The 27,386-nt window shown below is 40.0% G+C and overlaps 5 protein-coding genes across 12 annotated transcripts in view; 3 read left to right on the top strand and 2 right to left on the bottom strand.

Moving 5' to 3' along the window:
* Nucleotides 1-40: 40 nt before the first annotated feature.
* LOC134626152 (uncharacterized) lies at nt 41-2,492 on the top strand. Its single transcript, XM_063471705.1, has 10 exons — nt 41-243; nt 337-414; nt 547-579; nt 1,086-1,172; nt 1,285-1,382; nt 1,464-1,792; nt 1,872-1,964; nt 2,058-2,144; nt 2,235-2,291; nt 2,384-2,492. The coding sequence occupies exons 1-10, from the start codon at nt 181-183 to the stop codon at nt 2,419-2,421; spliced, it is 963 nt and encodes a 320-aa protein (XP_063327775.1). The 5' UTR covers nt 41-180; the 3' UTR covers nt 2,422-2,492.
* lg4h17orf75 (linkage group 4 C17orf75 homolog) lies at nt 2,457-8,231 on the bottom strand. Of its 3 annotated transcripts, XM_063471700.1 has the most exons (11): nt 8,161-8,229; nt 7,903-8,070; nt 7,524-7,598; nt 6,953-7,078; nt 6,396-6,526; nt 6,189-6,247; nt 5,969-6,088; nt 5,077-5,141; nt 4,820-4,959; nt 4,641-4,744; nt 2,457-4,303 (listed from the first exon to the last, which is right to left on the bottom strand). In XM_063471700.1, exons 2-11 carry the CDS (start codon nt 8,043-8,045, stop codon nt 4,088-4,090), a joined length of 1,179 nt encoding a protein of 392 aa, XP_063327770.1. In that variant the 5' UTR covers nt 8,046-8,070; nt 8,161-8,229; the 3' UTR covers nt 2,457-4,087. The 3 variants fall into 3 exon arrangements, with proteins under 3 accessions (XP_063327770.1, XP_063327769.1, XP_063327771.1); XM_063471699.1 differs by having other exon boundaries at nt 2,458-4,303; nt 7,903-8,231; XM_063471701.1 differs by lacking the exon at nt 7,524-7,598 and having other exon boundaries at nt 2,459-4,303; nt 7,903-8,229.
* Nucleotides 8,232-8,797: 566 nt separating this feature from the next.
* The window catches only part of LOC134626148 (BUB3-interacting and GLEBS motif-containing protein ZNF207-like), a 28,970-nt gene continuing 10,381 nt past the window's right edge, over nt 8,798-27,386 (top strand). Inside the window, exons 1-13 of one of the 5 annotated variants that reach the window (XR_010573650.1) lie at nt 8,798-8,942; nt 9,218-9,344; nt 9,435-9,573; nt 9,648-9,833; nt 12,420-12,495; nt 12,583-12,635; nt 12,786-12,934; nt 13,130-13,222; nt 14,092-14,319; nt 14,471-14,600; nt 14,816-15,002; nt 15,256-15,336; nt 15,856-17,718. Coding sequence is in view for 2 of the 5 variants with exons in the window: in XM_063471697.1 (XP_063327767.1) it covers nt 8,902-8,942; nt 9,218-9,344; nt 9,435-9,573; nt 9,648-9,833; nt 12,420-12,495; nt 12,583-12,635; nt 12,786-12,934; nt 13,130-13,222; nt 14,092-14,319; nt 14,471-14,600; nt 14,816-14,979 (1,386 nt within the window). In the remaining 3 variants the exon portion in view is untranslated. Of the gene's footprint in view, nt 8,943-9,217; nt 9,345-9,434; nt 9,574-9,647; nt 9,834-12,419; nt 12,496-12,582; nt 12,636-12,785; nt 12,935-13,129; nt 13,223-14,091; nt 14,320-14,470; nt 14,601-14,815; nt 17,719-27,386 lie in introns of those variants that run through there. The other 4 variants (XR_010573651.1, XM_063471697.1, XR_010573649.1 and 1 more) reach the window with 4 other exon arrangements.
* LOC134626151 (troponin T, skeletal muscle-like) lies at nt 17,893-20,691 on the top strand. 2 transcript variants are annotated; one of them, XM_063471704.1, is made up of 3 exons: nt 17,893-19,005; nt 19,150-19,432; nt 19,560-19,667. In XM_063471704.1, exon 1 carries the CDS (start codon nt 18,573-18,575, stop codon nt 18,888-18,890), a length of 318 nt encoding a protein of 105 aa, XP_063327774.1. In that variant the 5' UTR covers nt 17,893-18,572; the 3' UTR covers nt 18,891-19,005; nt 19,150-19,432; nt 19,560-19,667. The 2 variants fall into 2 exon arrangements, with proteins under 2 accessions (XP_063327774.1, XP_063327773.1); XM_063471703.1 differs by having other exon boundaries at nt 18,891-19,005; nt 19,560-20,691.
* LOC134626731 (sterile alpha motif domain-containing protein 9-like) lies at nt 20,845-25,504 on the bottom strand (the record flags this gene model as incomplete). The annotated part of the gene is made up of 1 exon (XM_063472669.1): nt 20,845-25,504. A coding segment is annotated over one exon (4,638 nt), but the record flags the coding sequence as incomplete, so codon positions are not given.

The following is a 27,386-nucleotide window of genomic DNA, read 5'->3' on the forward strand; positions in this document are numbered from 1 at the left end:
GTACTAGCTTTGTGACGTGAACTCAAACAAATAGGACTTCTGTGCAGAATGCAGAAGTGAGAAGGTGATGTGGCTGCAAGCGATACTGCTCTCAGTTCGAGCGATGAGGAAGTCTCACCACACGCACACAGGTAGCAAGAACTGGCAGCCACAGTGTGAAATTGTAATCTGAAGGTTAACATGTCTGTGGATGGGACCGAGCTGCTTTTTGAGAGCTTTCTACAAAAAAGAAAAGACACGGTGGTAAGTTATAAAGCTCCTTTTGCCCTTGAGTTACTGTGAACGTTACGGTTGTTGTTAGAAAGTGACTTTGGTCACTCTCTGCTGTGGTTGTAGAAAATGAGATGGGTCACATACTGGTTCAGGCTTCAAAACACAACCTTGTTCTTCTACACTAAGAAGAATGGAAGTGCTGTAAGTGTTTTTGTTTTATTTAATTAGTAATTCCCGTTAAATTATGGTTTCATTACAGGTAGAAATAGAAAATGCCTCTTGTAAAGATCTCACTGCTTTGTATGTTCACACTGGACGTTTTTCTCTTTGCAGTCGAGCTTGAGAGGATTTTACTACATATACACAGTAAGTCCTTCATATCCCCAATTATTACAGTTGATATACAGGAAGCTGATTTTGCGCTTGTGGCAGCAAGTGCCCAAATTAACCACAGCAAGCATTTTTATTGAGTGTTTTTTATTAGTTTTTTATTTGTTAGCACTAGCAGTGGTGCCTCACTAATTGATGCCTCTGATGAACTACATTCATTTGATGGCTTCACTCACAAGTTGGCTCACAATAATGTGAAATAAAATTAAAAATAAAATGTGTTCTTTCATTTTACCCTACTATTATAAGCCAGTCTCACACTCATGACTGCTTTAACCTCTTCTCTTAATAAGAGAAGTATTGCTGTATTTTAGGCTGTAAGCACCCTTTATCTTTAAATGAGCACCACTTCTCTGAAATGCACTAGCACATACAGTATTTTCCAGTCTGTTTGTGATTTCTGGGGTACTTCCGCAGCTGTTGCGCCGTCTCCTGTACGTGAGTTTGGATTACCTAAATGTGTCATCTGTCCTCTGGGTCAGGTGCAGTCAGTGCGAGAGGTCCAGAAAGCAGACAGGAAGCGCTTTATTTTTGAAATAACCATGACAAATGGAAAGAAAAAAGTGTTGGTGAGTCATTACTGTGTTTTAGAGATGTCATATTTCTAATTTTGATATGCTTGTCAATTGTAAGCTCAATCCTTTTCCCTCTTCAACCACTGCACGCGTGTTTGTGGTGCAGGCAGCAGAGACGGAGGACCTCAGGAAGGAGTGGGTGGGATACCTCTGGCAGGCCATGCATCTCTCTGCCTCTACGACCTCCGTCTCTGAGGACGCACAGTAAGATCTGAATTTACAATCATATCCCGGCAAATCTTCTTTCTTTTGTTTTTTTGACTTTTCACTTTTTCTGCTCCTCAGACTTGATGTGTGTGAGCAGCGAGAAAGACTACATAGCATGGCACCCATCTGCTCACACCGCGAAAGTGTCATGGAGGAGCTTCCAATTCGGCCCCTCTCTGCGCCCCCTCCCTCTGACTACATCTACGCACAACCCCATAAAATCTGCCCCCGCACCAAAGACACCTGGCAACCCAAGGAGACCTCTCAGCCCCAAAACACCTGGCAGCCCATAGACACCTGGCAACCCAAGGAGACCTCTCAACCCCAAAACACCTGGCAGCCCATAGAGCAGGACAACGAGGAGGAGATTTATCAGAACACAGGGAAAGCCTACCAGAATCGCAACGGTAAACATGATCATGATTGTCTCTCTGCACCATCACAGCTTGAATTGTTATTTCTGGTGCTAAATGCTGCTGTTCTCAGATTACTGTCCCAGCGATCCCCAGTGGTCCAGCCAGATGAGCAGTGCAGAGGCCGAACAAGGAGGACACTATGATGTTTTGCCTATTAGAAACAGTATGACCAAAAACGTTCTTTAAATAATTAAGCTTTCACAATAAGAGCACGCAGATGTCCAAGAGAGGGCCCTAATGTGTGTCACATATTCAGGGTTGTGTAAGGTGAACCCCTCAGCAGAGGCAGAAGAGGACGTTTACGATGTCCCTGCGTCCTACAGACAGACTGCTGAATGTCATGGTGAGACTGTGTTTTGCTTGTAGAGGAAAGAAGTGAAAAGTCTGAATATTTGTTGTTTGCTGATGTTTTATCCATTTCACACCCTCGCAGAGAGTGTCTATGACGTGCCAAGCTCACTCCTGAGAACCATGTCTGATCACACCATAGGTAACTTCTATGACTTTACCCGGTTAAACAATTAAATAACCCAGTTCTTCATAAACTACGACACATTTGACGGTGTTTGCTTGCATCTGCAGACGATCAGCCAGAGGAAGGAACCTACTGGAATATATGAGGTGTAGTTTCAGAGCATCGGTGGAGGCCGGCAAACTCACCAGCTTTGGATTGGAAGACCGTCGCTGCTTCATCTCTTTATCTTTGTGTTTGAGTTTTAAATGAAACTAATCGCGTCTTCTACTCTGGTTTATTTTTTTTCCCACATCCGACTCTACACAATGAGAACTTTTAACGTGTGCTGCAATAGTTTGTTTTGATACTGGTATGTAAAGGCAGACAGGCAGTAAAAACTGCATCAGTTCTGTGAAATGCACTTGCACACAGTTTCATTGTATCGGTTGCAGCCAAAGGAAGGAACTAAGTGGATCATTTGAGCTGTGGTTTCAGAACATCAGCACATGCAACTCCACACGCTGTCAACCTTGGGAACTGTTCATTTCTGTATTTTATTTGTTTTGTTTTACTAGAAGTAGCAGTATTAGATACTAGTACTATTTATACAAATGTAAATAATATCCCTCATCTTTGTTCATTGTTTCGTCTAAAACTAGGCAACAGATAAGACCGCAGCAGAGGTTCAACTGTGGTATTTATTTACTCCTTCTATACAAGACCAGAGAACCACAAACACATATTTATAGGTAGAGAAAACATGCTGTACAGAAATGTGTACACACAAGAACTGCAGGGTCAGTCACACTATGTTTCACAAAAGTAAAAACAATTCATTTTACATGTCAAACCTGGTTCACAGTTTAAAAGTATACACCATTATACTTTACTGATATTGCTGTATTACACACTTTGGACTTGATTTAATGGGAATGATCTGAGCTTAATGCTAAAACACTTTAAAAGAAGGAAAGAAAGTAAAAGTTTACTATGAGCTTGTTGTCAAATCTGTATTTTCAATCTCTTATTTATTTCATTTTTTTGTGGGAAACTCTTTAAATGCCACACACTCAGTTTAGTGATGTAGCGAGCGGTCACGTGGTGCCTGTGAGCTGATGAAGGCTGTGATACTGAATGTAAACAAAAATATTCACACATTACAAATACGACAATTTTTTTTTCCGTTACCAGAATAAGACTAAACATACAGTTGATACACACACAGTATCCTTCCTCATTAAAATAATTTAGTAGTGCATATATTGTGTTGAGATACAAGCAAAAACAAGGCGCACGTATGTAACAAGCAATGCGTAAAAAGTGATTTGTGCATTCGCAGTAATTTTTTTTCCCTCAGAGTCAAAATAAATTCTAAATATTAATGAATTGATAAGAATAGAATTAAATTAAATAAGCCACACTCCACGCCCCGTTGTCATCTTTGTCAGTTAGCAAAAATACCAGAAATAATATTTGGTTCATAGTACCGTGATACACAACACAAGCTGCACTACCCACTCAACAACTGCAGTTTAAACAATCTGTTTTTCTTCAATTTGTACTTATCTTCACTGAGGTAATGTACTTAGAAAGTTATAATTTGTGAATTACAGCTGGCGTTAATAGTTGTCATTGTTAATACAGTGATGCTACTAAATCTGTCACTGCTTTACAGTACAGTATATTCCAAGTCTGACCACCAGTATCCAAAACATAGTTTTATAACTTACACATTTTATTACGCAGCAGCCTCGACAGCTGTGATTCTCTCAGGATATCTGATATTTTAGATTGTAGTGTGAGGTTTGCTGGTAGTGCACGTTGGTTGGGGATCACGCTTGGGCCTGGGATTGTTCCCTGAGGAACTCCTCCAGGACCGTGATGATGCTGCAGGCTTCGGGCAGGTCGCTGTGCTCGGCCCGGGCGTTCTGCAGGAGCACGTCCCCGTTTCCGCAGCCCTGCAGGAACTGGCAGCAGCGAAATAGTGCGTAGTGATTCATCTCCGCCTGCCGCACAAAGCGCTTCAAGCTGTTCATGTCCTGGATGGCCTGCAGAGGGAGAGACAAAGTAGTAGGTTTTACAAAAAGGGAAGAGGCAAGGATGAAAAAAAGGCAACAAGTAAAAAAAAAAAGAAGAAGTTGTGCCTGATATTAGGAAATGAGAAGCTGTGGGCTAGTGAAAAATATATGAATTGATATGTGTCTCATATTCATATATTCATTAAAATAACATTTTAATTATGTCCACTTAAATATAATTGAATGTGTGTTATCTGATAAAAGAATGCTATATTTAAACTGAAATTAATCTGACTTTAGAAACAGAAAACACGGTCCAGATAACCAGAGAAACCCTGCTACAGTCTGTGTGTGTGTGTTTTCCCACCTTAAGTTTAAAGTTCTCCAGAATCTGTCTGAGCAGGAACGGATTACAACGCTCTGCAGCGTTCAGAAATGCCTGAATCCAGTCATCACAGAAACGGTTACTGACTGAGGGGACAAAACATCTTTATTAGTTGCTCAGACATTACATAGAGTACATATATGTCACAGTGTGTGAGTTACCAGTTTTTGTGAGTGTGGGTGGGCTGGTGGAGCAGTCTATAATCAGGGCAGACTGTGCGTCCTCTGAGATGGCCTTGCACAGAGAAGCAGTCGTGGTGTCTTGCTGGGAAAGTCCCTGCAAACTGGCTGCTTTGATGAACCTAAGAGCATAAAGTGGATTTTTTTTTTTCTTCACACTGAACTGCTGAACATGAACAACAGGAAGAAAGACAGACCTGATACACGAGGATCAGCATGGACTTCGTCACCTCACTCACCTGGAAACGTCAGCCTTCGTCCTCTCGTCTGAATTGATGACCTCGACATGTGTGTGACTCAGAGCCTGTGCACACAAGGTTTTAGAGGTTGAAATGAATTAAGCTGGAAACAAACAGACAGCTAAACCATGATTTCAAAACCAGTTCACCCAGAACGAAAGTAACACTCATCTTCCTCCTGGGTGTAATTATGTCAAAATGAACTGAAATCTCTGAGGTTTCAAGCACCTTGTTGAATCTAAGCAATAAAGAATTAATTCTTCTATGAAGGCCAAAAGGGGTCCGACCTGCTATTACTGAGGTGTACCGAATAAAGTGGTCGGTGAGTATATGTAGTTCCACTACTTTTCAGATGTCATTGTAAAATACTGTTTACAAACCAGGATAGAGACTGATCACAGACAGTGAATGTGTGGAAACCCTGCCAAGTCTCACTGTAGTTATGGAAACCTGTGCTTAATTAAATGTGTTTTTTTAGCGTCCCACACATTTTATAAAAATCTGTTTATTCAGTAAAAAAATAAAATTGCCTTGAGTCTTGAGGATCAAGTGAGAGGTGATTTGATGATAGAAATGATGTCATATTCTTGAAATGAGAGCAAACCAAACCTCGGTTTGTTTCTAGAACACTTTTTGGTAAGTGTTATGTAATGTCTTCCTCATCAGGGTTATGTCACAAGCTTCTGATATGATTCCAACACTTGTCTCATGGAGTATTGTACCTACTAAACAAAATTCCTCTCTAGAGCAACTCGCAGTGTTATTCTTGAGTCCTCCATTCTTATCTTAATTATTTATTCTCTTGTATCAGATGAGTGTTTGTTTTGTGAGCACTTATCTTTACTGGATATACTTCAATAAGTAAACAGTGTAGTGGTGAGAAATGACTCACAGCATGGAGCAGGAAGCTAATGTTGCTCTGAACCAGCTGCACCACTCGATGAATGTGCATCACAGACTCCTCGTACCACTGACTCAGATAGGGGCGCACCTCTGTTTCAAGGTTCTGCAGCTAAAACACAAACATAGTGGGACACGTCAGTCTTGCACGGATAATACTATAACATATACATTTATTGGTACACAGTTACACTGTTATTGCACTGTCATACCTCTGGGGTTTGCAGGCTGCTGTGCAGGCCTTGGACGTACTTATCGAGCTCTAATCTGAATGTGTATGCAGTCAAGGAATTTGAACTGTAACACGGGCGCACCACAACAATGCAGTGAAACACATTCCTTAACAGCAAGGAGGATCACGTATAATAGTACTGGAAAACTATTAACTTGTAACTTTGGCTTATTTTATACAAAAGGATATAAATTCAGTCCTTTTTCAGACCCTCCCATAAAGCAGATGACATATCCATTTCCATCGGAATCCGGCTGTTCGGGAGACCGTTCCTGCTCCAGGAGGCAGCAGTAGCAGCCGACGGCCTGCTCTGGAATACTGTTGAGTAAAAATTCAAAACGGTTGTGTTAATAAACGTATACATTTCCACTGCTGAGACATATTTCCAGTTAAACTTTAGCTTTTCATTAGTGTGGTTAAATGAAACAGGCTATATTCACTATGATACAAATACATAATATGCTTCCACATCATGACCTGCACAAGTGTAACAAACGAGATGAGGTTCAAAACATGTAGTGCCAGTGCTCAAATATCCAGCTGAAGTTAAGCCAGAAGCTTGTTGACTCTGTGTGGATTAGAGAAAATCTTAAATAAATTGAAGCTTGTGCACCCAATTCTTGTTTTATCTTTAAAGTTCTTAAAGATGTAGCTGTACAATCATTCCACACTGGAAGAAGAACAGTTCAAAGAGAGCATACCGAGTGTGTGTAAGCTTACCACTGCTGTATGTAAAATTATTACCTGAGTTCCACAGTGGCAATGTTGCCCATGCCTCCAAGCAGGGCTCCTTTGCTCAGCCTCCTTGAAATGTAGGTCCGCAGCTCTGGCTCTGCCTCTGATGGCAGGCTGCTGTCAATTAGTGTGAGGCTGTGGGCAAAGCAGAGAGTCAGTGTGGATAAAAACAGCCAGTGCAGGGGATGAGAAGTTTATGGAAGCCACTGAAGTCGATGGAGAGGAGATGAAGAAAGCTGATGACAATAGGCCACACACAACACACAACTGAGTCACATAGTTGTTAAACTTTTCCACACTCTACAAAGACATTCAAAGTTATTTTTTATTAGTTTTTTTAACCAACAGTAGTTGATACATAAAAGTGGAGCCACTGTTTAGATCAGGAGGCACCTTAAGGCCACGTAACTCAGAAGCAGAGTGATGACCAGTCGGAACAAAAACCATGAATGAAAACAGCACTGAATCCATGTTAATCAGATTGCCGGTGGCAGCTTGTGGAAACACTGATGCACAACAAAGAAAGCCAGAGAGAAACCAGGCAAAGCAAGTGGAAGGTAAGCGCTGGCTCCTTCGTTACCTAAAGTCTTCCTGACTGGTTGTGGAGTCTGCTCGTCTCTGGTTCCATGCCACATTTTCCCCAGAAGCCTCAGATCTAAGACAATCGACAGTTTACTCATCACCTGGTTAGAGTTTAATGTATAAAGACGGCTTTACCCGCATGTCAGCAGGTGTAGGGACAAATACAGCTAAATAAAACCATAAACTACACAGAGATATCTTTCCTGGCTGTATTCAGAAAGAAAAGGAGGATAAGGGTTATCCACAGTAATAATCCTAACATTTTAAACATGCTCCTAAATTCGAGTTATCTATGCAAGAAGCAGAACCATAGGTATTATATGGTTGCAGCAAAGCTCTGCAAAGCAGAAACCTAGCAGAGAATTAGCCACGGTTACCTTGTGCCTTGATAAAGATAGATGGTGTAGTAGCAGTTCAGCTGAATCTTCTGGCTGTATCCAGCTATTTCTTCGCTGTCAAAGTCATCTCTCTCCTCCACGTCGATTGAATCTTGGAAGGACGAGGTTTGGGAGGCAAACATGCTGCACGGAGAAAGCTAGCAGCGGCTACAGTGGAAGATAACAAGGACAAACTTTACTGTTTAGCTGAGCTGCTTTGATATGAAAAAAAGGACAGTAAACGTTGAAAGCCCTCACTGATATTAAACTGAAAGCCAACAAACAACGGCTTCGTTTATGGTCCTACTGCGCATGTCCTCTTTGTACGTTTCAAAATACGTCCGACTTCAAAGTGGTTTGCTGGAAGTTCCTGGGTCCGACTAGGTAAATAAAAGCAGACGGTAACATCCTATAACGAAAGAGCTTAAAACCCATTACAGCTTGCAACGTTTTTAATGTCATTATTTAATGTCAATGTAACTCTGGTGTCTGTTTTTAATATATCTTGTTTGTGTTTCTGTTATGATCTGCTTATTTTGCATACTGTGATTCATATAGCTCAATCTTGTAGTTTTGAATTTTCTTCATTTTTTATCTGTGTCGTAAACTAATAATAACAGGCTAATAATTAATTAATAATGTGACATCTAGAAATTGATAATTAGGAATTATTATTGTATCCTTAAACTAATTTGTAAATATATTACGCATAATACCTGCACATGTTTATAGTGTATTTTTTATTAATTAGTACACCTGTTCACCTGCTTAATACAAATATCTAACCAGCCTATGATATGTTTAAGGTAACCAGGTATCGTCAAATACTTAAAATCTTTAATAATAGTGATTTTGTCCTAACAGGTTTTAAGGTGAGTGTTTGTTTAAATCACAGGTTTGGGGACTGGCCGCAGTGTGTTATGGGATGTTGGAGAGCTGACGCCATCTCTGTGAGGTGTTTTTATTTTTAGCAGGCAGTGAACTGACAACGCTAAAATCATGGGCAGGAAGAAGAAAAAGCAGATGAAGCCTTGGTGTTGGTATCCTTTAGCACACCTTATATTATACTGTTATATTACGCCAGTCGGCACCCGTTTCTATGTCCTGTCAGCTAACGGTTGTGTGAATTAGCAGCTCTTAACCAACACTTAGCTAACATGACAGTTATTTGTTTACTTGGTATTTGGCTGTTCAGCTTATTTTTAGCGATACTAAATAAAATACATATTAAAAAATATCTGTAGTAACTAAACTATATTTTCACCTGGAACTACAGCGAGTTTATCATCCAAAGTTTCCTCAGCCGTTATCTCAGGTACTGTAACAGAGATTTCGATGATGAAAAGATTCTCATCCAGCATCAGAAAGCCAAACACTTCAAGTGCCACATCTGTCATAAGAAGCTGTACACCGGCCCCGGGCTCGCCATCCACTGTATGCAGGTGAGGAAACGATAATAATGCAAGTGAAGTCAAGCTAAATCGTGTCTTCGTGCAGTGAAGTTACCACGCTGTACCACTTCACATGTGTAGGTACATAAAGAGACCATTGATGGAGTTCCTAATGCAATACCTGGAAGAATAGATATTGAACTGGAGATATACGGCATGGAGGGTATTCCAGAGAAAGACATGGAGGAGAGGAGAAGGATGTTAGAGCAGAAGAACCAAGGTATTAACACCACGATAATCTCAGGATCCGTCTCTTTAAGCTACATGTCTGACTCTGCTCATCCTGATTTTCAGAGACTCAGAAGAAGAAGCAGAACCAGGATGACTCTGATGAATATGAAGACGACGATGAGCCCGGTCCCTCCTTTCAGCAGCCTGCTGCACGTCAGCCACAAGCTGGCTATGTCCCCCCTATGACCCAGCCTGGTATGCTTCCTGTTGGATCTGGGACCCCAGCATTACCACCAGGCAGCTACTCAGGTGGGGAACAGATACTTAACTTGATCTGCTGTGTTCAAGACTGTTATAACACTATAATGGAGTAGGGCTGCCACAAACGATTATTTTGATAGTCGACTAGTCACCGATTATTTTTGCGATTAGTCGACTAATCAGATCATGCATCCATTGAACGTAAAACGTACAGCTTATTGCACCAGCAGCATCTGCTCTTATATAACTATCATTAGCTTACAGCTTTAAGTGTTTAAGGTATGTGCTAACTAAAAATAAAAACAAGATGATAGTTTATTAAATTTAAATGAAATTTGCAGATTGTTTCGGTTAAGTTTAATAAACTCCTTGTTATCTAAAATATAACGGGACATCGGAGTATATTCTTGAGCATCTCACACTTCTGATAATCAGTTGTCTGCTTGACGTTTATTCAGCTGTGTAAAAACTATAACTTTAATCTCAGCCAAACCGATTTACTCAGGAACAAATAAAATACTGAAAAAAGCCAAACAATAACATTTTTAAGTTATCTAAGTGATTCATATATCATGTTTAACCTGAGTAGCGAAAGACGGCGGTGGGTTTGAAAACAATTTGCCGGGAGTCCGCTGTTCTCACGGGCTCTAGTGAGGCTTGCCCCCGGCTCGCTATCGAGCTAGTGGGTAACAGACGTCTCTGAAAACGTCGGAGCGCTTTTGAAAATATGTGGTGTCTTGATAAACCGAGCAGATATTTGAAGTTTACACAGCTACATTCTCGCCTGAAAATATGTTAAACGTTTATTTTGTGACCCAGAAAGAATAATAAGATATTAAAACTAACTAGCTGCCGCCATTGTTGGAAACTGAGCAGGGCCGCGCTATGAATTCTGGGACACAGTTTCTTCTTCTTCTGGGTTTAACGGCAGCTGGCATCCTTGTACATGCAGTGCTGCCATCTTCGGTTTCATTCCGTTATTACACTCTTAAATCCTACTACTTATTCCTGCGTCTTTTGGGATCTTACAAAGCTTCAAACGATGCATCGACTATTAAACCAGTCGTTGACGATTTTGATAGTCGACGTAATCGTGACTAGTCGACCAATCGTGGCAGCCCTATAATGGAGTCCTACTTCCTTTTTCATGTCTTAGTTTGAGATGCAAGGAAGGACATCTTTCCTTTGTAGCCTCAGCGCAAATTATGTGTAGCATTTGACAGAGATGTATTGTATTATTTTAGCTATAACAGTGTTCATAAATGTTACTTTAGTTGCTGTGCCACAAGATAGACCTGTTTTTGTCACAAAAATAGTGAAAGGAAGAAAGTGTGGTCATACTAAAAAAAGAGTCCTCCTTCCACTGTGGTTTGTATGTTCCAGCTGTGTGCCTCGCCTCTTTTATACACGCAGACATACGCTTTATAGGTTTAAGCTTCTGGCAAGCCTCGTCTCCTTTTTCTTCTGAAAGCATTTTAGGAACTGAAACATCCATGAAACATCCGTCACAGTCTATAAGGCACGAATTAGAGAAATGAGAAAGGCCTGTGGTGTTTTCCCATCAGAGTGCCGTTTACATGACTCAATGGTGACCCCATGTGGCTGTTCAACACGGTATTTATGTTTTTTTTTTGTTTTGTCTTTTTGCCTTGGTGCAAAATTATCTAATTGCTGGTTCCCAACTACTGAACCTCATTCCTGTTGTTTTGTAAGTTTACATAAAGTATCAAACATCAGAGATGCTGATTGAATTATGTCTGCAACACGTAGCTTGTAGCCAAAACGTGTAAACCACATGGTGTACGTTACATAGACACACATCCCTTTGAGGGTACTGCCAAAGGGATTCCTCGGGTCAGAGCTGTAACTGTTGTGAGCTAAACCAGTACTCTCTTACGTGAATTTGAATGAACCTCCTGTGTCTCGTCTGAAGTAACTATATGATCCACAAGGGGGCGTAATATATTGTATTTATCAATGATTGTTGGTGCTCAGTGATGTCAAACTCAATTTACATTATAGGCCACATACAGTGCACTTTGATCATACGTGGGGTAGATCAGTGAAACTCCCCTTTCTGTCAGTATAAAGAAGTTGAACTGCAAACAGAATCCTTCAGATTATTAATATTTGGAAAAGCATTGAAATTTTAATTTAGCATGTCTCATTTATTTTTACATGATAAAGTGACGCTCCTGTAGTGAATTAAGGAATCTTTCAGCAGACACTTTGGACTTAAACTGTAATAACTGAATGTGAAAAATTTCAGAAAACATTCTGGTTACTTGATTCCCAGACTGTCCTGTAATTGTAAAACAGAAAGTTCTTGTTGATTCACAGAATATGTCTTTTTTTATTCTCCCTCTTTTTTTTCCTTTTTATTTTTTACTGTGTAAAAAACTGAAATTTCTAGACAGTGAAAAAATCTTAATCAAACTGTAAAACCTTAAAATACATTGTAAATTTTTGACTTTTTAAAATCTTCTTCACATTTTCCAGAGCTAACCAATTGAGCGGACTAAAGTCTGTGGCCACAATTCTGGCCACCGGGACTTATTCCCCCGGTGCACATAATGAATTGGCGGGATCGTGTGTTTTGATATAAGATAACTACAATTTTTTTACTTGCTTCAGGAATTCCCCCGATGATGCCAGGTGTGCCACCCATGATTCCAGCGACGCCCCCTGTAATGCCAGGAATGCCTCCAGGGTAAATCTTTGTCATTCTTAATCAAATCTTTCTATCAGTCAAATCCTCGCTGTATATTGTAAACATCATGTTTTCTTATGTATTTAGGATGATCCCAATGGGTGGGATGATGCCTCCGATGATGCCCGGTGTACCACCAGGTAATGCCCTGTTAGCATACACCCTCAGGATCCACTTAGATCTCTGCAACTCAATTTCGTTTATTTCTTTTTAATATTTTTAAATGCTAAGTAACACTACTGCAGTGAGGTGTTTGCACACATAGAATTAATTTGTTCTGCTGGTATCAGGCATTCCTCCTCCAATGGGTACCCGTCCAGCCATCACTCACATGCCTCAGCTCCCGCCTGCTGCAGGCATGCTACCCAGACCTGCAGTTCCTGCTGGACCGTCGGTGCAACCTGATGTCACAAAACCTCTTTTCCCGAGTGCTGGGCAGGTAAAACCTTTGATGCCTTTTTATCGCTGCACAGTTTTCACCTCCTCTCAGCATTCTGACAGGACATTACAGTTTTCTTCAGTAAGAGATGTCTAAGCTTGCACGGGCTGATTAAAAAAGGAGACTTTACCCAGGAATTCTTTTAATTGACAGACTTTTCTGTTTACTTTTCTTTACTTTTTTCCTGTGCTACAGATGGCCGGTCAAGTTGCAAGTAGAAGTAAAGCCTCACCAAGCGCAGACACTCAGTCCGCTTCCCCTAAAGCTCTGTTCCCTAGCACTTCACAAGTATGAGGCTGTCTGCCTACTTTACACTGAGAACCTGCTGCTTTACAGCTGGCATGCACACAACTGTGTATGGTTTGCTTGTGGCGGGCAGGTTGAATCTCTTTCGTTTGCAAAGCTGTTTTTTCTTCTTTTTTTCTTAATCAAAATGTTTAGCTATTTTTTTATTTGCTTTTTAATTTATCTGCATTCACTCAATATTAAAAATAGCTTCATCACCTTAAAATCAAATGTTAAAGTGAAGAATTATGCGGATATGTGTAATATATGGGCTTCTGTTGTTGCAAAATATGACAGCATGCTCAGCACTTTATTCGTTTTTCATGAGTTTTTCTGCAGGCCTAAAGAAACTGGTTTTATTTTAGTCAAACTTTGAAAGATTACTTATCATGTTACAATGGTGGAGTAAAATGTTACAGATCCATCTTATAGGCATTAATATGGTAAAAGCTTATTTAGTCAGATGAATTAGATATTTGTACTGCTTCACAAAATTAGTCCTGCAAGGTTTCATTTTGGAAACATTTTGCTGTTTTAAATTTGAAAATGTAAATTTACAGTTTAGTGAGTATAAAAAATGTAGGGTCATAAATTCTCATTTTAAAAAAGAACACACGAAAGAAACACTTTGTGATTGTTGTCTAATATGGATCCAAGGAAAAGATCAAAGTATTAAAACTTTTGTCTATAGATGTTCCAGACAAATGCATTTTATTCCTGCTCATGAACATTATGAATGCCAAGGCTAAAAAGGACCAAATAATCTATATCATTGGAGTACTCTTGGAGTTTGACTAAAATTGACCCCCCTGTGAAATTCAAAGGTCTTTCTGCTGAGTGTCTCTAACCTGCTTTCCTGTCTCTTCCCTCAGAGTCAGCAGACAGTGTCGGGGTCCCCTCACACTCCCCCCTCCACTACCTCTGACCTCGCAAAGCCCACTTTCCCAGCCTACACTCAGTCCTCCACCGGTTTGGCCAGCCCAAATGCTGGCAGCAGTACGGTCTCCAAACCTCCCTCCACAGTAACCAGTAAGCCTGCCACGCTCACCACCTCCAGTGCAACCAGTAAGTTGATCCACCCTGATGAGGATATCTCACTGGTAAGTATTCTAGCTGGAACACTCTTGTTAAAGTAAGTAGTTATGCAATGTGTTTGTTATTTTAAAAAATCTTTTTCTTGTTTTTTTCTTCCCAGCTGAGCTACACATGTCAAGTGTCAAATCACTTTTATTTGCTTTTTTTGTGCCGTAGGAAGAGTTTCGGGCTCAGTTGTCCCAGTACCAGTGCAGTATTCCCCGCCAAGGCCAGACCACCAGTGCTACAGCGTCAGTGGGTGGTATGATGGCTCCTCAGCAGCACAGCATGAGGCATCCCATACCTGGTATACACTGCTGGTAGTTTTAGGTCAACTGTAAACCAAAGAATCTAATTTAATTGCCTTAATTTTTTTGTAGTCGTGAAATGTTTCAACTCTAGTTCAGTTTAATTGTTTTAGAAAGTGCTGTATAGATCATGTTTGTAGAGTCTTAAAAGGACTGCAGTAAAAATTATGTTTATTTTGGCTTGAACGCAAACCAATGAGCCTGGTCCTTGCAGGTCAGTATGGTGGGCCACAGCAGGGGATGCCAGGCTACATACCTGGGCGAATACCTCCGTATATTCAGGCCCCTCCAGTTGTTCCCCCAGTGTACCAGGGAGCCCCTCCACGGCCAACCATTGTCACGAGACCCCCTGTCATGTCTCCTGGAGGCCACTACTGAAGTCTGCTCCCTCTCTTCAATAGGTTTGGACTCTCAACCATTTTCTAATGCTCTCAGCGGCTAGTAGAGAAACCAGTATTGGTATTATATTACCAAAGTATACTGATGTTCTGCTACTGAGCTATGAGGAAGAGACATTAAATAAACAGCAAAGACAGGAGCTGTAAACATCCCATGGCATGGGAAATATTACATTGCATCTATCAAAGACCTGTTTGATTTGATTCTGATTGAAACCATCTCTGTTTTGTGGCTTTTTTTCCTTTTCATGTTTAGGTGTATAGAAGTGTAGTAGATATGGTTCGTAGTGTTGTGAAGGCGCTGGAGTTACATGGGCAGTACCCACCCTTTATCAAGGCAAGTTTTATGTAAATACCTTTCTGTTCTAAGCTAAATGGTGAGGCCTTCACAGCACGTAGTGCTGTTGGACTTGTGTCCCCAACTTTGTTTGGTGAGGGCTTCTACTATCTGTTCATGCTCTAACTCTGTGTTTGTGTTGATATTTTTATGAACAATTGCTCCCTTAACTTTAAATAAAGGAGATATTTATTAGTATATGTATGACTGTGAAACTGTATTGTAATGAAATGTTAGATTTTTTTTTGTGGGTTGTTGCTAGGCTGAGACGTCACAACAGGTTTGTACTCCTGGTATAAACTGCATTGTGACTGCTCTTCTGTTATTATGAAGGTGAACAGTAAACATTGATATCTTGTATATGAAATGCAAAATGCTTGTAAATATTGTCTTTTACCTATAGGCAGTCTTTTGCTGATGCTCTGTACATGTCACTGATAGAATGCATTGTACAGCTGCATAACATCCAGATCATTAGAGGCTGTAGTGCTAAAACCCAGATTTTTCTTCTCCCTGTAGCAATGCCATTGGGGGGAACTGGCTGAGGCCCTGTCTCAGTGTAGCCCTGTTTCAGCCAGAGGCAAGTCTCACTGTTTTCTGTCTTCTCATTCATTATCAGGGGCCCTCACAGCTTACATGCTGTTGGATATCGGTGTCCCCAAACTTGCAGCAAGTTTGGTGAAGGTCCTTGTTTGTGTTCTTGTATTTAGGCATCTTTTTTCTTAAAACATGTTAACAAACGTAAACAATATTTCATTGTTTGTCATTAAACTATCTACCCTGTCCTCCATTTACTGGTCAAACTCTTTGCTAGTCTCCCTCAACCCTAAGCCTGGATACTACACTCAGTCTCAGTATTACTATCCTGATTCGGTTATCTTGTCCTGGGTTTTTGAACATTTTGTGTAATAGTGTGGAATGGATCAGAGAAAACCACATGTGATCAGGAAGCACTGATCATGGTGGAAATGTTGTACAAAGTGGATCTGTAGTAAATGACCTATGAGAATGAGTATTCCTGTGCAGCCATAACCATGGAACAAGCAATTGCCACTATAGTTCGAAAGGGAAACTGTCACTGCTGCTTTTAAAATAAAAGCAGTACATGCTGCTTCCATCGGCAAGAGAGGGAAAACCACCATCAACTTTCTTGACAAAGAATGGCATCACAGCCAGGCACAGAAGAAAAAAGTTTTAAAATGAAACTTGAGTTTCATTTTTAACCAACTTAAAATTCAAAATTACTTTTTGGCAGAAGTTTTCTCTGAAATCTTTAGGATCTTTAGACCAGTGAAGATCTCTGTGGGTGAGACCATCTGAAAAGTCTTTAAAGTATAGAGCTTTCAAATGTATTTTACAATTATATGGACTATTAAAGGCATGTTCAAGGCCTAAAAGTTCTACAGTAGCATCACCATTTGCAGTTAAAATGTGTGGCAGGATGTTTGAATGAACAAACTACTTTTCACATGTTCCTAAAATGGCTTAACTACTTAATCCTGTTTGTTTTATTAGCTTTCCTCATTTGATCATTTGAATTTAACTATTTACTTAAAGGAGAATCTCTGCCAGTAATGGGTTAGTTAAAGCAGTAAGTACCACAACTATAATTGATTGATGATGTTCGTCAAATTGTATTTGGTATGGCATTTTTTTTTTTTATGTCTGACACAAACTTCTGAAAAAACTGCATCCTTCATAAATCTGAAAGGAATTTTATATTGGTGTGCTGCAATTTTTTTCACTACTACTAATAAATGCTAGTGAGCATTTGAAAATGATTTCAGCAATATACAGATGTCATTCAGTCAGACTTTATTGGTAAGTATAGTCTTATATTATTATTATTTTTTTTTAATTCTGTAAACTGTTTACTTCTTGAAGTATACCATTTCATGAAAGAAAATTAATTGGCTCATATTTATGAAATAATGTACTATGCTTCAGTTTTCAACCTAGAACTTTCAATGTAAAATGTCTCAATTTACATAAACCAATTCATAACTTTTGATGTATTTAACTCTATTTAACTTGTATTTTTTCTGCACTGGATGTTGAACACTGAGGTTTTCACTAAATAAATGTAAATACAAATAACATTTCTACATTTCATGATACAAACACAAAATGAATAAAAACAGTAAGTTAAGAAAGTACTATCATCAAATATTGTCAAGTAGAAAAAGTAATGCCTGTGTGAAAGCAGTCTGTATTTACATGAAAGTCTGTACAAGAAAGGTATTGTCCCACATTAAAATGATCTCAGAACACATTTGCAGTCTCTCAAGAATATCCTTTTTTTTTTTTTACAGAAATGAGGCACACTTTGTTTCACCATTCAAAGATCATTTAAAAAAATATGCTAACAACAGAAAAACACAATGTTCAACATTTTTCCAAATGTAAACATTGTTAAAAATAGTTTCAGAAATTATTTACAGTGTTTCTTTTTCTTTTTTTGCATGTTTTTTTTAAACTCTGACTTTTTGAACATTCTTCTTTTTATTTTTGTTATCCTTTATTTATCCAAGTAAAAATGTAGTTAGGATTAAAAACTCTTTTTCAAGACATTTTTGTGAGCAAATACAACATCACAATTTTACAAGTAAAGAAACATTGATATTCAGTACAGACAAGTCAACACAAACGTGAATCATATGTAATTACCGATCTGAACTACTGTTAGAACAGTACAAGTTTAACTCCATATATCCATCCCAGTAAAGAGTTATATTACAGTTTTTCTCGATTGCTTAAACACTATAACCAGGCCTCTAAACTAAAATTTCAAAACCATAAACGCTATTGGTCAAAAAGCTCACCCATTTCCCTGAACTATAAACACTATTCCCTGCTTTGACACATGACTCAAATTTGGTGAACTGGTACTGCAAAACTCTACACACAAATCCCTACATTTTACAGTGCTCACACCATGTAGTCATGTAGAAAGCACTAGCATGCAATAATGTTAACGTAAGTCAGCATAGCTTGAGCCCAATTAGCACACAATTAACCAGGTGGAAACACTAGGAGTCAAAATTTAGCACACACCAATCAGAACCTGCGATGGATAGATAAAAGGGCCAAAGTCAGCTCATTCAGGTTTGAAACAATGGATCCAAAGAGATGCAAAGGAAGAGGACGTGGTGGAGAAAGAGGACGTGGTGAAGGAGGAGGACGTGGTGGAGAAAGAGGACGTGGTGAAGGAGGAGGACGTGGTGGAGAAAGAGGACATGGTGAAAGAGGAGGACGTGGTGGAGAAAGAGGACGTGGTGAAAGAGGAGGACGTGGTGGAGAAAGAGGACGTGGTGAAGGAGGAGGACGTGGTGGAAGAGGAGGAGGAGGTGGAGAAAGAGGACGTGGTGAAGGAGGAGGACGTGGTGAAAGAGGAGGACGTGGTGGAGAAAGAGGACGTGGTGAAGGAGGAGGACGTGGTGGAAGAGGAGGAGGAGGTGGTAAAGGAGGTGGAGGTGGAGAACGACGGCGACAAGGAAGGGGAAGAGCAAGGGCACGAAGACAGTCAGTCTCGGATGAAATTCGAGCAACTTTAGTTGACCATGTCCTTGTCCATGGGATGACTATGAGGGAGGCTGGGCAACGAGTACAACCAAATTTGAGTCGCTTCACTGTTGCCTCCATCATCAGAACCTTCAGGGAGGAAAACAGGTAGGTGTACTTGCAGTAAGACTGCTTTGTACAGTAACGTTTAAGTTACTGAATTTATGTGTCTTGAGTTTCAGTATGTTTCCATTAGTTTCCTGTAAAATGAATGTGTGACAGTTACAGTAATGAGTGCTTCTATTTTTGTAGGACACAGAGACGACCACCTGGTGGAGGCAGGTTAAGGCTTTTGTCGGAGGAGCAAGAGAGGGAACTTGTAAACATGGTAATTGCAAATAATGTAATCCGCCTGCAAGAGATTCAAAGGAGAGTGATTGAGGATGATCATCTTTTTCGAGGCATAAATGCCATCAGCCTCTCCACAATTGACCGCATCCTCCGAAAGAATCAATTCCGGATGAAACAGGCATACCGAGTCCCTTTCGAACGAAACTCTGACAGAGTGAAAAACCAACGTGTGGAATATGTTCAGGTATGAGTTTTGATACTGTATAAGGTATTGTGTACCATCACAGCATGGCAGTTTATGCTGCCATTTCAGCACTCTTGAACTTTGGTTCAGGGTACCGATTGACGCTACTGTGTTATGTGTTTTGCAGAGAATCTTTGAGATTGAAGGACGGCCTGTTCCCCATGAAATGATCTTTGTGGATGAGGCAGGTTTTAACCTGACCAAAAGAAGGAAAAGGGGGAGGAACATAATTGGCCATCGGGCTATTGTAAATGTCCCTGGTCAGCGTGGGGGGAATGTCACTATGTGCGCAGCCATCAGCCAACGAGGGGTACTCCACCGCCATGCCGTACTAGGACCCTATAACACTATGCTTCTCCTTGCTTTTCTTGATGGTTTAAGACAACATATGTTCCAGCTGGACTACAGGGAACCAGCACAGCCAGAGCAGCCTCACTACGTTGTTGTGTGGGATAACGTCAGCTTCCATCGCGCTGCTCTGGTTTGTGACTGGTTTACCAATAACCCAAGGTTTTTTAATATCTTTCTGCCTGCATACTCCCCCTTTCTAAACCCGATAGAGGAGTTATTTTCGGCATGGCGGTGGAAAGTGTATGACCGAGAACCTTATGTCCGTGTTCACCTCCTTCAGGCCATGGAAGAGGCCTGCCTAGACATATCAGTAGATGCATGCCAGGGGTGGATCAGGCATGCAAGAGGATTTTACCCCCGCTGCCTGGCTGGGGCCAATATAGCCTGTGATGTGGATGAGATTCTCTGGCCTGACCCAGACCAAAGACAAGATGCTGTGGTGGGATAATGTTTCTGGTGTGTGTTGTACTGTATAGTACATGAATGACAATGTGCCACTGTACATACATTGGTTGCGTCTTTTGTGTTTATCATGTGACAAGGGTTTTGAAGGGGAGAACCATAAGTAACCTAATTGTTTTGGAACTATTGTTTTGAATTAATTGTACCAGTGTGCAAAACTCTGTTGTAGTGTGTGTGTTTTTGAGGGCTTGTGTTTGATGTCTGAGGGCAAAGTTCGGTTTTTCAGCAGGAGTGAATAGTTTTGGGTGTAGAGCTTCATTTTGACCTGGAAATAGGATGTTTGGGGAATTGAGTGAGATGTTATGGATTTGTGTTTACTGTTGTGCGGATATGAGGCGTAGTTTCAAGAAATGTGTTTTAGCAATCGAGAAAAACTGTAATGCAGCATAGTGTGCATATGTGTTACAGTTGTCATAATTATAAAGATCAGTGGTACATGCAAAAAAAAAGGTATTTGGAACTGAAACGATAACAAACTCAGAAAGAAATAACTCTTGTTTCACACAGGCCTTATTAAATTTGTAAAATCAACAAATGGTCTCTGTAACTCTTAATAGGTCAAGGTCATGTGAACTACATTTACTATTACTTATTACTTATTGGAGATTTACACTGAAGACATTAGTCCATCACTTGGATGTCACAGGCAACTACACCATCAAATGAAAAGCCCAAGTAGAAGTTGACTTTTTCGTTTCCGTGAGGCAGGGAGGCACTATACCGAGGAACTACTCTGATCTTGCCACTGCTTCCACATCTCACAAACAAGGTTTCATTTTCTGTCCACCCTTCAACCCGTTTGAGAAGTTGCACAACTTGTTTTGTTTTCCATACTTCTCCTCCCAGCCATTTTAGTTTTCTTTCACTTAGAGTGCCTTTAATCTCCTTTTCAATAGCACTTCTGTGAACAATCTTGTTAAGACCTCTTGCCTTTGCCAGAAAGAAGTGTGTCACAATCCTGCTTTTCCTCTGAGACCTATGTTGGATCTTTTGCTCACAAAGTCTCTGAAGGGCATCGATGGCTGAGAAAAGGATCTGAGCACCATCAGAACTTACTTCATCACTTGTCTCAGGCCAAAACAGAAGGGAGAGAAGGAACAGAGCACTTGCTGATGACATGTGTTTCCCTTTTGTCACAAATCTCTTGCTGAATTTTTGTAGCTTTTGAAGAGACAGAAGCTTTGAGGAACCAGGTAGAATACAGTTGAGAGCTATCTGACAAAAGATGAAGTTTGTGAGTTCTGTTGGATCAAGATCATTCCACATCAGGTTTTCTGGGTACAGGCTAAAGATTTTCTCAAGTTTTTTTCCTGCCCTCTCTGGTTTCTTGTCATAAAGTAGTGAGAGGATGGATGTAACATTTCCTCCACCAAGCTTGTAGGTCCTCATCTGTCTTTGGAATGGAGAAAGCTTTTCAACTGGACCAGCCATGTCAATGTCATTGCTTTCTGTTGCTTGACCACTCTCATCTTGTGTAAGACAAAAAAATTCAGCATATACACCACTCTTTCTTGTCAGCCACTCTCTTGGATTGTGCACTTGCTCTGGATCCCTGGCATCAAGCTCTTCATCCTCTTCACTAATGTCAGTTTGAAAATAGCTGAGTTCCTCAGAAATGCATTCAAGTGCTTGGCTCAAGCTCTTTTGTAAGCCTTTCAACTGCCTATGAAATTTCTGCCAGGGTGTTTTGACGTCTTGTGGTATGTAGTCTGTTAGCAGGTACTGCATCAGCTCTGATTTTCCAGTAGTGTTTGAAAAAACATCTACTCCTGACAGGAATTTTAGAAGCCTGCAACCAACATCTACTTCCCCATAGTATGAATTGTTAAGGTTGACAGTCTCTTTTTTAGGTGTTTTTTCAGAAGCCCGAAAGGCAGAAATTCCTTTGAGTGCTGTGCTTATGATTTCAATTCCCGTTTCAGGGGATGGCTCTTTTTCTTCAAGGGTATCATACAAGTGATAAAACCACCACTTGTACACTTGTCCCAGTGTGTCAAGGATAAATGTATCATGTGGTGCAAGAGATTTTGCTTCCTCTGCCCATTCAAGAGCCTCTTCAAATCTATTATGAGTGTAAAGCAGCCGAGCAAGCTGTTGTGCTACACATGCATCTTTTCCTAAAGCTATGTAAGCAGCTTTCATGAGATCAACAGCTTTCTGAACACCCCCTTTATCAACATTGCAGACATGCTCAATAAGGGGTGAAAAACTTGTGTCTTTAGGATCTCCTCTGCTCTTCTTGTTGCGTCTAATGAAAAGAGCTCTGATGAATCTCAGAAATTCATCTCTGTCAAACCTGTGATTGATCAGTACCTTGTCACTGATGAGATCCATGGCAATATCACTCTGAGGCAAATTAACAGACAGCTGACTCAGAATTTCTTCTGCCACCAGTGGATGAATAATTCGTATTGATGGGATGTGTGTTGAACTTTGGTTAAGGTGGATGAAAATGAGCCTGGCTTCATCACTTAGATGATCCACAAAGGCATGGTACTGAGTTCTATCCATATATGTTGCGATGCCGAGAGATGCTTCACAGTGTGACACAGATATGTATGAATCTTTTACGTAGCAATTCAAGAGAGCCACGAATCTGATGAGACGAGTTGTGGGTGTTGAATGATCGATTTTATCTAGAAGATTTTTTACAAAGTCTTTAATGTAGCTTCGCTCGTACCCTTCAGTCATCAGTACAAATGTGAGGATGAAGTCAGGTTCAAATTGCAGTTTGAGTTGCTCAAGCTTTTTTGAGAACAAGGGCTTCTCTTCTGCAGACAGTTTGTGAGTGACTGCTACTGTTTGAGATAATGATGCTCTGCACATACTTTCTGGATCGTTTGACCTGTTGCAGATGAGCAGGATAAAGCACAACACAGAGGAACTTATCTTTTTAGTTGCAATAACATTTCCAAGGTGCCCTCTGAGGTCATTGATGTAATCTGGATTGTGGTCCTCTAGCAGGAGCAGCACTGGGAGACAGTTATTTTTGTCGTTTTCATCATGTTCCCTCAGTTTCACTGCATGCTCACACACAGTTGTGATTTCCTTACCCTGCTTAACAACGGCACATCGCACTTTATTTCTCCACCTCCAGAGGATCTGCCGTGCCACTGTACTTCCACCACTACCTGGATGATGGTATATGTTCACACTCTCTATGGGGCGTATGGCTTTGCGACGATGTGCTATATTTTCTAGAATGGTATTTGCTTCTTTGTAGGCATCCCTCTCTATAATTACCCCACACTTGTGTTTATCAGCAAGCCAGAAGTTGATCCAGTTTATCTTTCCACCTCGATAGAAGTAGCTCTCAGTTTGTTGGATTTCCTCCTCACTCATGATCTCTAGTTTTGTATCATCACACTGGTCAACACTGATGATTTCCAAAGAATCTAGCATAGCCTCTTCAACTGACTTTAGGAAGCACAGGCCTCCATTTGGGACTGGTAATGTCCTTGTGGATTGATTTTTCAATAGTTGAATGCTTTGAACGGTGGCATCCACATGACTCAGTGGCATTTCAACAATGCTGATTTCTTTAAGATCAGAAATGGGGGAGGACGCCTGGGCAAGACTTGACCACTTCTTGTAGTTTTCCTTTGACTCTGATATCACTGCCAAAAATTCATGTCCGCTCATCTCTGCGTAGAATTCATGGAAAGTCTCAACAAGTGGATGTTGAACATCAGACATGAGCAGGAAGAGGACAACAAATGAACGTCTGGGAAGGATGTCATTGCAGATGAGTGACACTGCTTTTTTCAGTTTCCTTTTTCTTGTTTTGATCCAAGTTTTCCCATCACAGGGTTGTTCTCCACCTGGGAAGTTGTTTCTTCCATTGCAGAAAATCCAACTTATTCTCTCAAAAAGTTGTAAAGACTTTTTGATGTCATCAATTCCTAATCTCTTGTCATTTGCATAGTCATCAAAAAAGTGAAGGTTTACTGCTTTCTGTTTCTTGTATTTTCCACAAAGACCAGATGTTTTTGAATCTGGGTCAAAGTCAAACACACAGAATAAATTCATGTGAACTAAGAAGCTTATGCTGTCAAGATGCGCCGGTTGAAATTTGTTTGTTACAACAATGTAAAACAGAGAGTTGTCCATGTGCTTTTTCCCACATGTTAGGAGGATAGAAAGTTTCCTCTTTTGATCCTCTCCAAAGTCCAGAGTTGTTTCTTTGCTTGTAGATTCTGCCTCTTCTCTCTGTTGGTCTTTTTCTCTCAGTCCTTGAATGAAAGGAACAAGGTCATCTTCAGGTACACGTGGTGTGTTTGCTCCAACTCTGTAATAGGGAATTTTCTCTTCACATTTGACTTTGTTGTCTTTTTCAGAAAATTTAGGAACACCAACATAGTAAAGCTTATCTTTTACAATGCTTGCTTTTGGGACAATGTCATATTCAATGACCCATGTGTTCCCACTACTTTCCTTGTCAAGCACCTCAATGAATCGTGGGTGCCTTATACAACTCCTGGCATCACTTTGTTGATTTGACCCTTTAAAGCACCTTTCAATGTAGTCTAATGCATCCACAAAGTCTTCTTGGTTGTTTACAGGTATCCCTATGATTTCCCCATGCTTGTGAGTTCCTCTGACTTTATCCATGATGCCAAAGTGAATTGTCCCATTTGCTCTCATATTCATGCATGCGCATGCAAATCTTAACACTTCACTGGCTACTTTTACTTTTAGCCTTATGGAGTCTAGTTTGTATGCAATCTCAAGTGACTTATATTCATGGCACGGAACCATCATGTTTTCAGTCCCTGTCTCAGGAGGAAGAACACGATGTTTCACGTACCTGAAGTCCTTTTCATCATGGTCAAATTTACGATAGTCACAGGAAACCACTTCTGTAGTGGATATGTTATCATTGCTCTCTGTAGGAATATTTTTATCCTTTGCTCCGTCACATAGTTCTTGTGATGAAAGCTTTGGTTCTTGTTCTACATCTTTAACAGCTTCCTTTTTGCCATCTTTACTCTTGCCAGATGAATCGCTTGTCTTTTTTATTTTCTGCTGTTCCGGTATTAAAAGTTCATCTCGTTTCTTCAGTAGGTGTTCAATTTGGCCACTTTTCATTCCAATTGTTTTGTTGAGGAAATCCCGGTCTACAGTTGTGAGAACTGGTCCTGTCACTTCCTCCTCCATCATTTTTCCTATGTACATTTCTTTTATTCCAATGGATTTCAGCCAGGAACTAACATGAGATTCTGTCCAGCTGTCATATGGAAGCTCACGCCACTCTGAAACAAAATTTTAAAATCAGTTTTGTTATTTAAATTAAGTTAAATATAGGTTAATCATAAAATAATAAAGGTTATAATGGTTACTCCCATCAGTGTCTTCTTGTAAAACAATTTGAAATAATGTTATACTATACTAAGCTTTAAATGTAGTTGGTAGATTTTTTTTTTTTTTTTTTACATATAATAGATTTAGATAATAGCATTGTGCTCATTCTTAAGAAATATGAAAAATAGAATAACATCAATCAGTGATGATTATTTTTTATTACTTATTGTTGGCAGTGTTGAGGTTATTATTCAAAAAAGTAATGTATCATATATTGATGGTGGAATTTAAAATAATTTTAAAAGTAATACAGTCAATTACCTATGGACTGTATTACTGTATAAATGCTTTGTCACATAATTGTCAGTCAACAACATAAATTCGTAGGATACAGACTCACATTTTGTACACATACACTCAGCTTTAATATCACTCTCTTTTCTTGGCTAGCTTTATGCCAGCATGTTGTCTGTGCAGATGTTTGTAAAGAGCTTCAGATGTGTTGGCAGTTGTTTTTGTCTTGAATACAATTTTCACTTTACCTCTATTCTCTTTTTCATTTGTGCAATAAAAATAAGAGTAATATTCATATCTCCACTCCTAAAAGGTTGTAGACCACGCAAACATTTTCCTCCCACTTACTTGCAAACTAACATCAGCTGATTGTAACAAGTGCACAGGAAAAAATTTTTTTTCTTTCTGTGCGCTCACTGTGCAGATAACTAAAGAGCCCTTGTAACGCAATTAACTATTATATCTGCAGTGTTGGGAAGGTTACTTTTAAAATGTATTCCACTACAGATTACAGAATACATGCCCCAAAATATATTTTGTAACGTATACCGTTACGTTACTCAATGAGAGTAACGTATTCTGAATACTTTGGATTACTTAATAAATTGTCATGCTTTTTACAACTACTTGAATGTACTATTGCTGTGCGATTTATTACTTTTGCTGAAGGTTATTCGCCATACCAATACGGACTAGATTTTTAAATCTTAATATAAAATGAGTAACAGTAGGGTGGACATTAGGTAAGGCTGCACTTTTTGCAGCGATCTCACATAGAAAACTATTCCGCGCATATATAAAACTGGTCCGCGGCTCCGAACCTTAAAGGCATAAAACCGTAAAGGGACCTCTGGCTAATACGTCAGGTTCGTGTCGGGCTTGTAGCCGAAAACTAGCTTTACTTTGTTGTCTGGGTCAACTTTGCTAGTGAGAGACAGAGAGAGGCGTTGAAAGGCTGCTCCAACTGAACTTATTGTTTCGGAGGAAAACACGAACACAGTGTACAGTTGAGTCTTAATAGCTTACTTACAACTGGGCTCAACAGGCACTCTTCTTGGCTGCAGTGGTTATTATTATATTTACATGCTTCCATCTCCCGTTTCTACTTGGTGACAGCTCGTACTTTTCAACTTTTTTTCTCCCTCCCTCGTGCTCACAGACACAAAATGGCAGTCCATTCTCCCTGCAGCACGGACTGCACTGCCCATGAGGCTACGTTCTTTAGGGTTATGTCTGTAGCATTCTGCCTATTGCCTTCATATTAAATCATTTTTGTGAATAATTTTTAAAAATATTTCTTCACGTCATTATGCGGGCTGCAAGTAGAGGTGACATGGACTGCGAGATTGTGCTGTATAGTAAAATCTGATAGTAATACATTACTTATGAATGCATTACACTCAACACTGATTAGCAAAACTACCTTATTCTATTAACAGAAAGAAATGCCATGCTAATTTGTATCATAGATCCAGCAAACCACTAAAAAAAACTGCACTGAAGGAATCTTTACAATGTTAAAATGTAGATAGACCCACAACATCAA

Source organism: Pelmatolapia mariae, linkage group LG4, assembly GCF_036321145.2.
Source record: "Pelmatolapia mariae isolate MD_Pm_ZW linkage group LG4, Pm_UMD_F_2, whole genome shotgun sequence".
Lineage (NCBI taxonomy): Eukaryota > Metazoa > Chordata > Actinopteri > Cichliformes > Cichlidae > Pelmatolapia > Pelmatolapia mariae.

Bases quoted from the DNA above. Each gene is read 5' to 3' on its own strand.
- LOC134626152 (XM_063471705.1), top strand. From the start codon at position 181: ATGTCTGTGGATGGGACCGAGCTGCTTTTTGAGAGCTTTCTACAAAAA. The intron at 1,793-1,871 runs GTAAACATGATC...TGCTGTTCTCAG, and splicing joins AGCCTACCAGAATCGCAACG to ATTACTGTCCCAGCGATCCC. The intron at 2,292-2,383 runs GTAACTTCTATG...TTGCATCTGCAG, and splicing joins CATGTCTGATCACACCATAG to ACGATCAGCCAGAGGAAGGA.
- lg4h17orf75 (XM_063471700.1), bottom strand. From the start codon at position 8,045: ATGTTTGCCTCCCAAACCTCGTCCTTCCAAGATTCAATCGACGTGGAG. The intron at 4,960-5,076 runs GTGAGTGAGGTG...TTATGCTCTTAG, and splicing joins ACGAAGGCTGACGTTTCCAG to GTTCATCAAAGCAGCCAGTT. The intron at 4,745-4,819 runs GTAACTCACACA...TTGTCCCCTCAG, and splicing joins ACCCACACTCACAAAAACTG to TCAGTAACCGTTTCTGTGAT.
- LOC134626151 (XM_063471703.1), top strand. From the start codon at position 18,914: ATGACTATGAGGGAGGCTGGGCAACGAGTACAACCAAATTTGAGTCGC. The intron at 19,006-19,149 runs GTAGGTGTACTT...CTATTTTTGTAG, and splicing joins ACCTTCAGGGAGGAAAACAG to GACACAGAGACGACCACCTG. The intron at 19,433-19,559 runs GTATGAGTTTTG...TGTGTTTTGCAG, and splicing joins AACGTGTGGAATATGTTCAG to AGAATCTTTGAGATTGAAGG.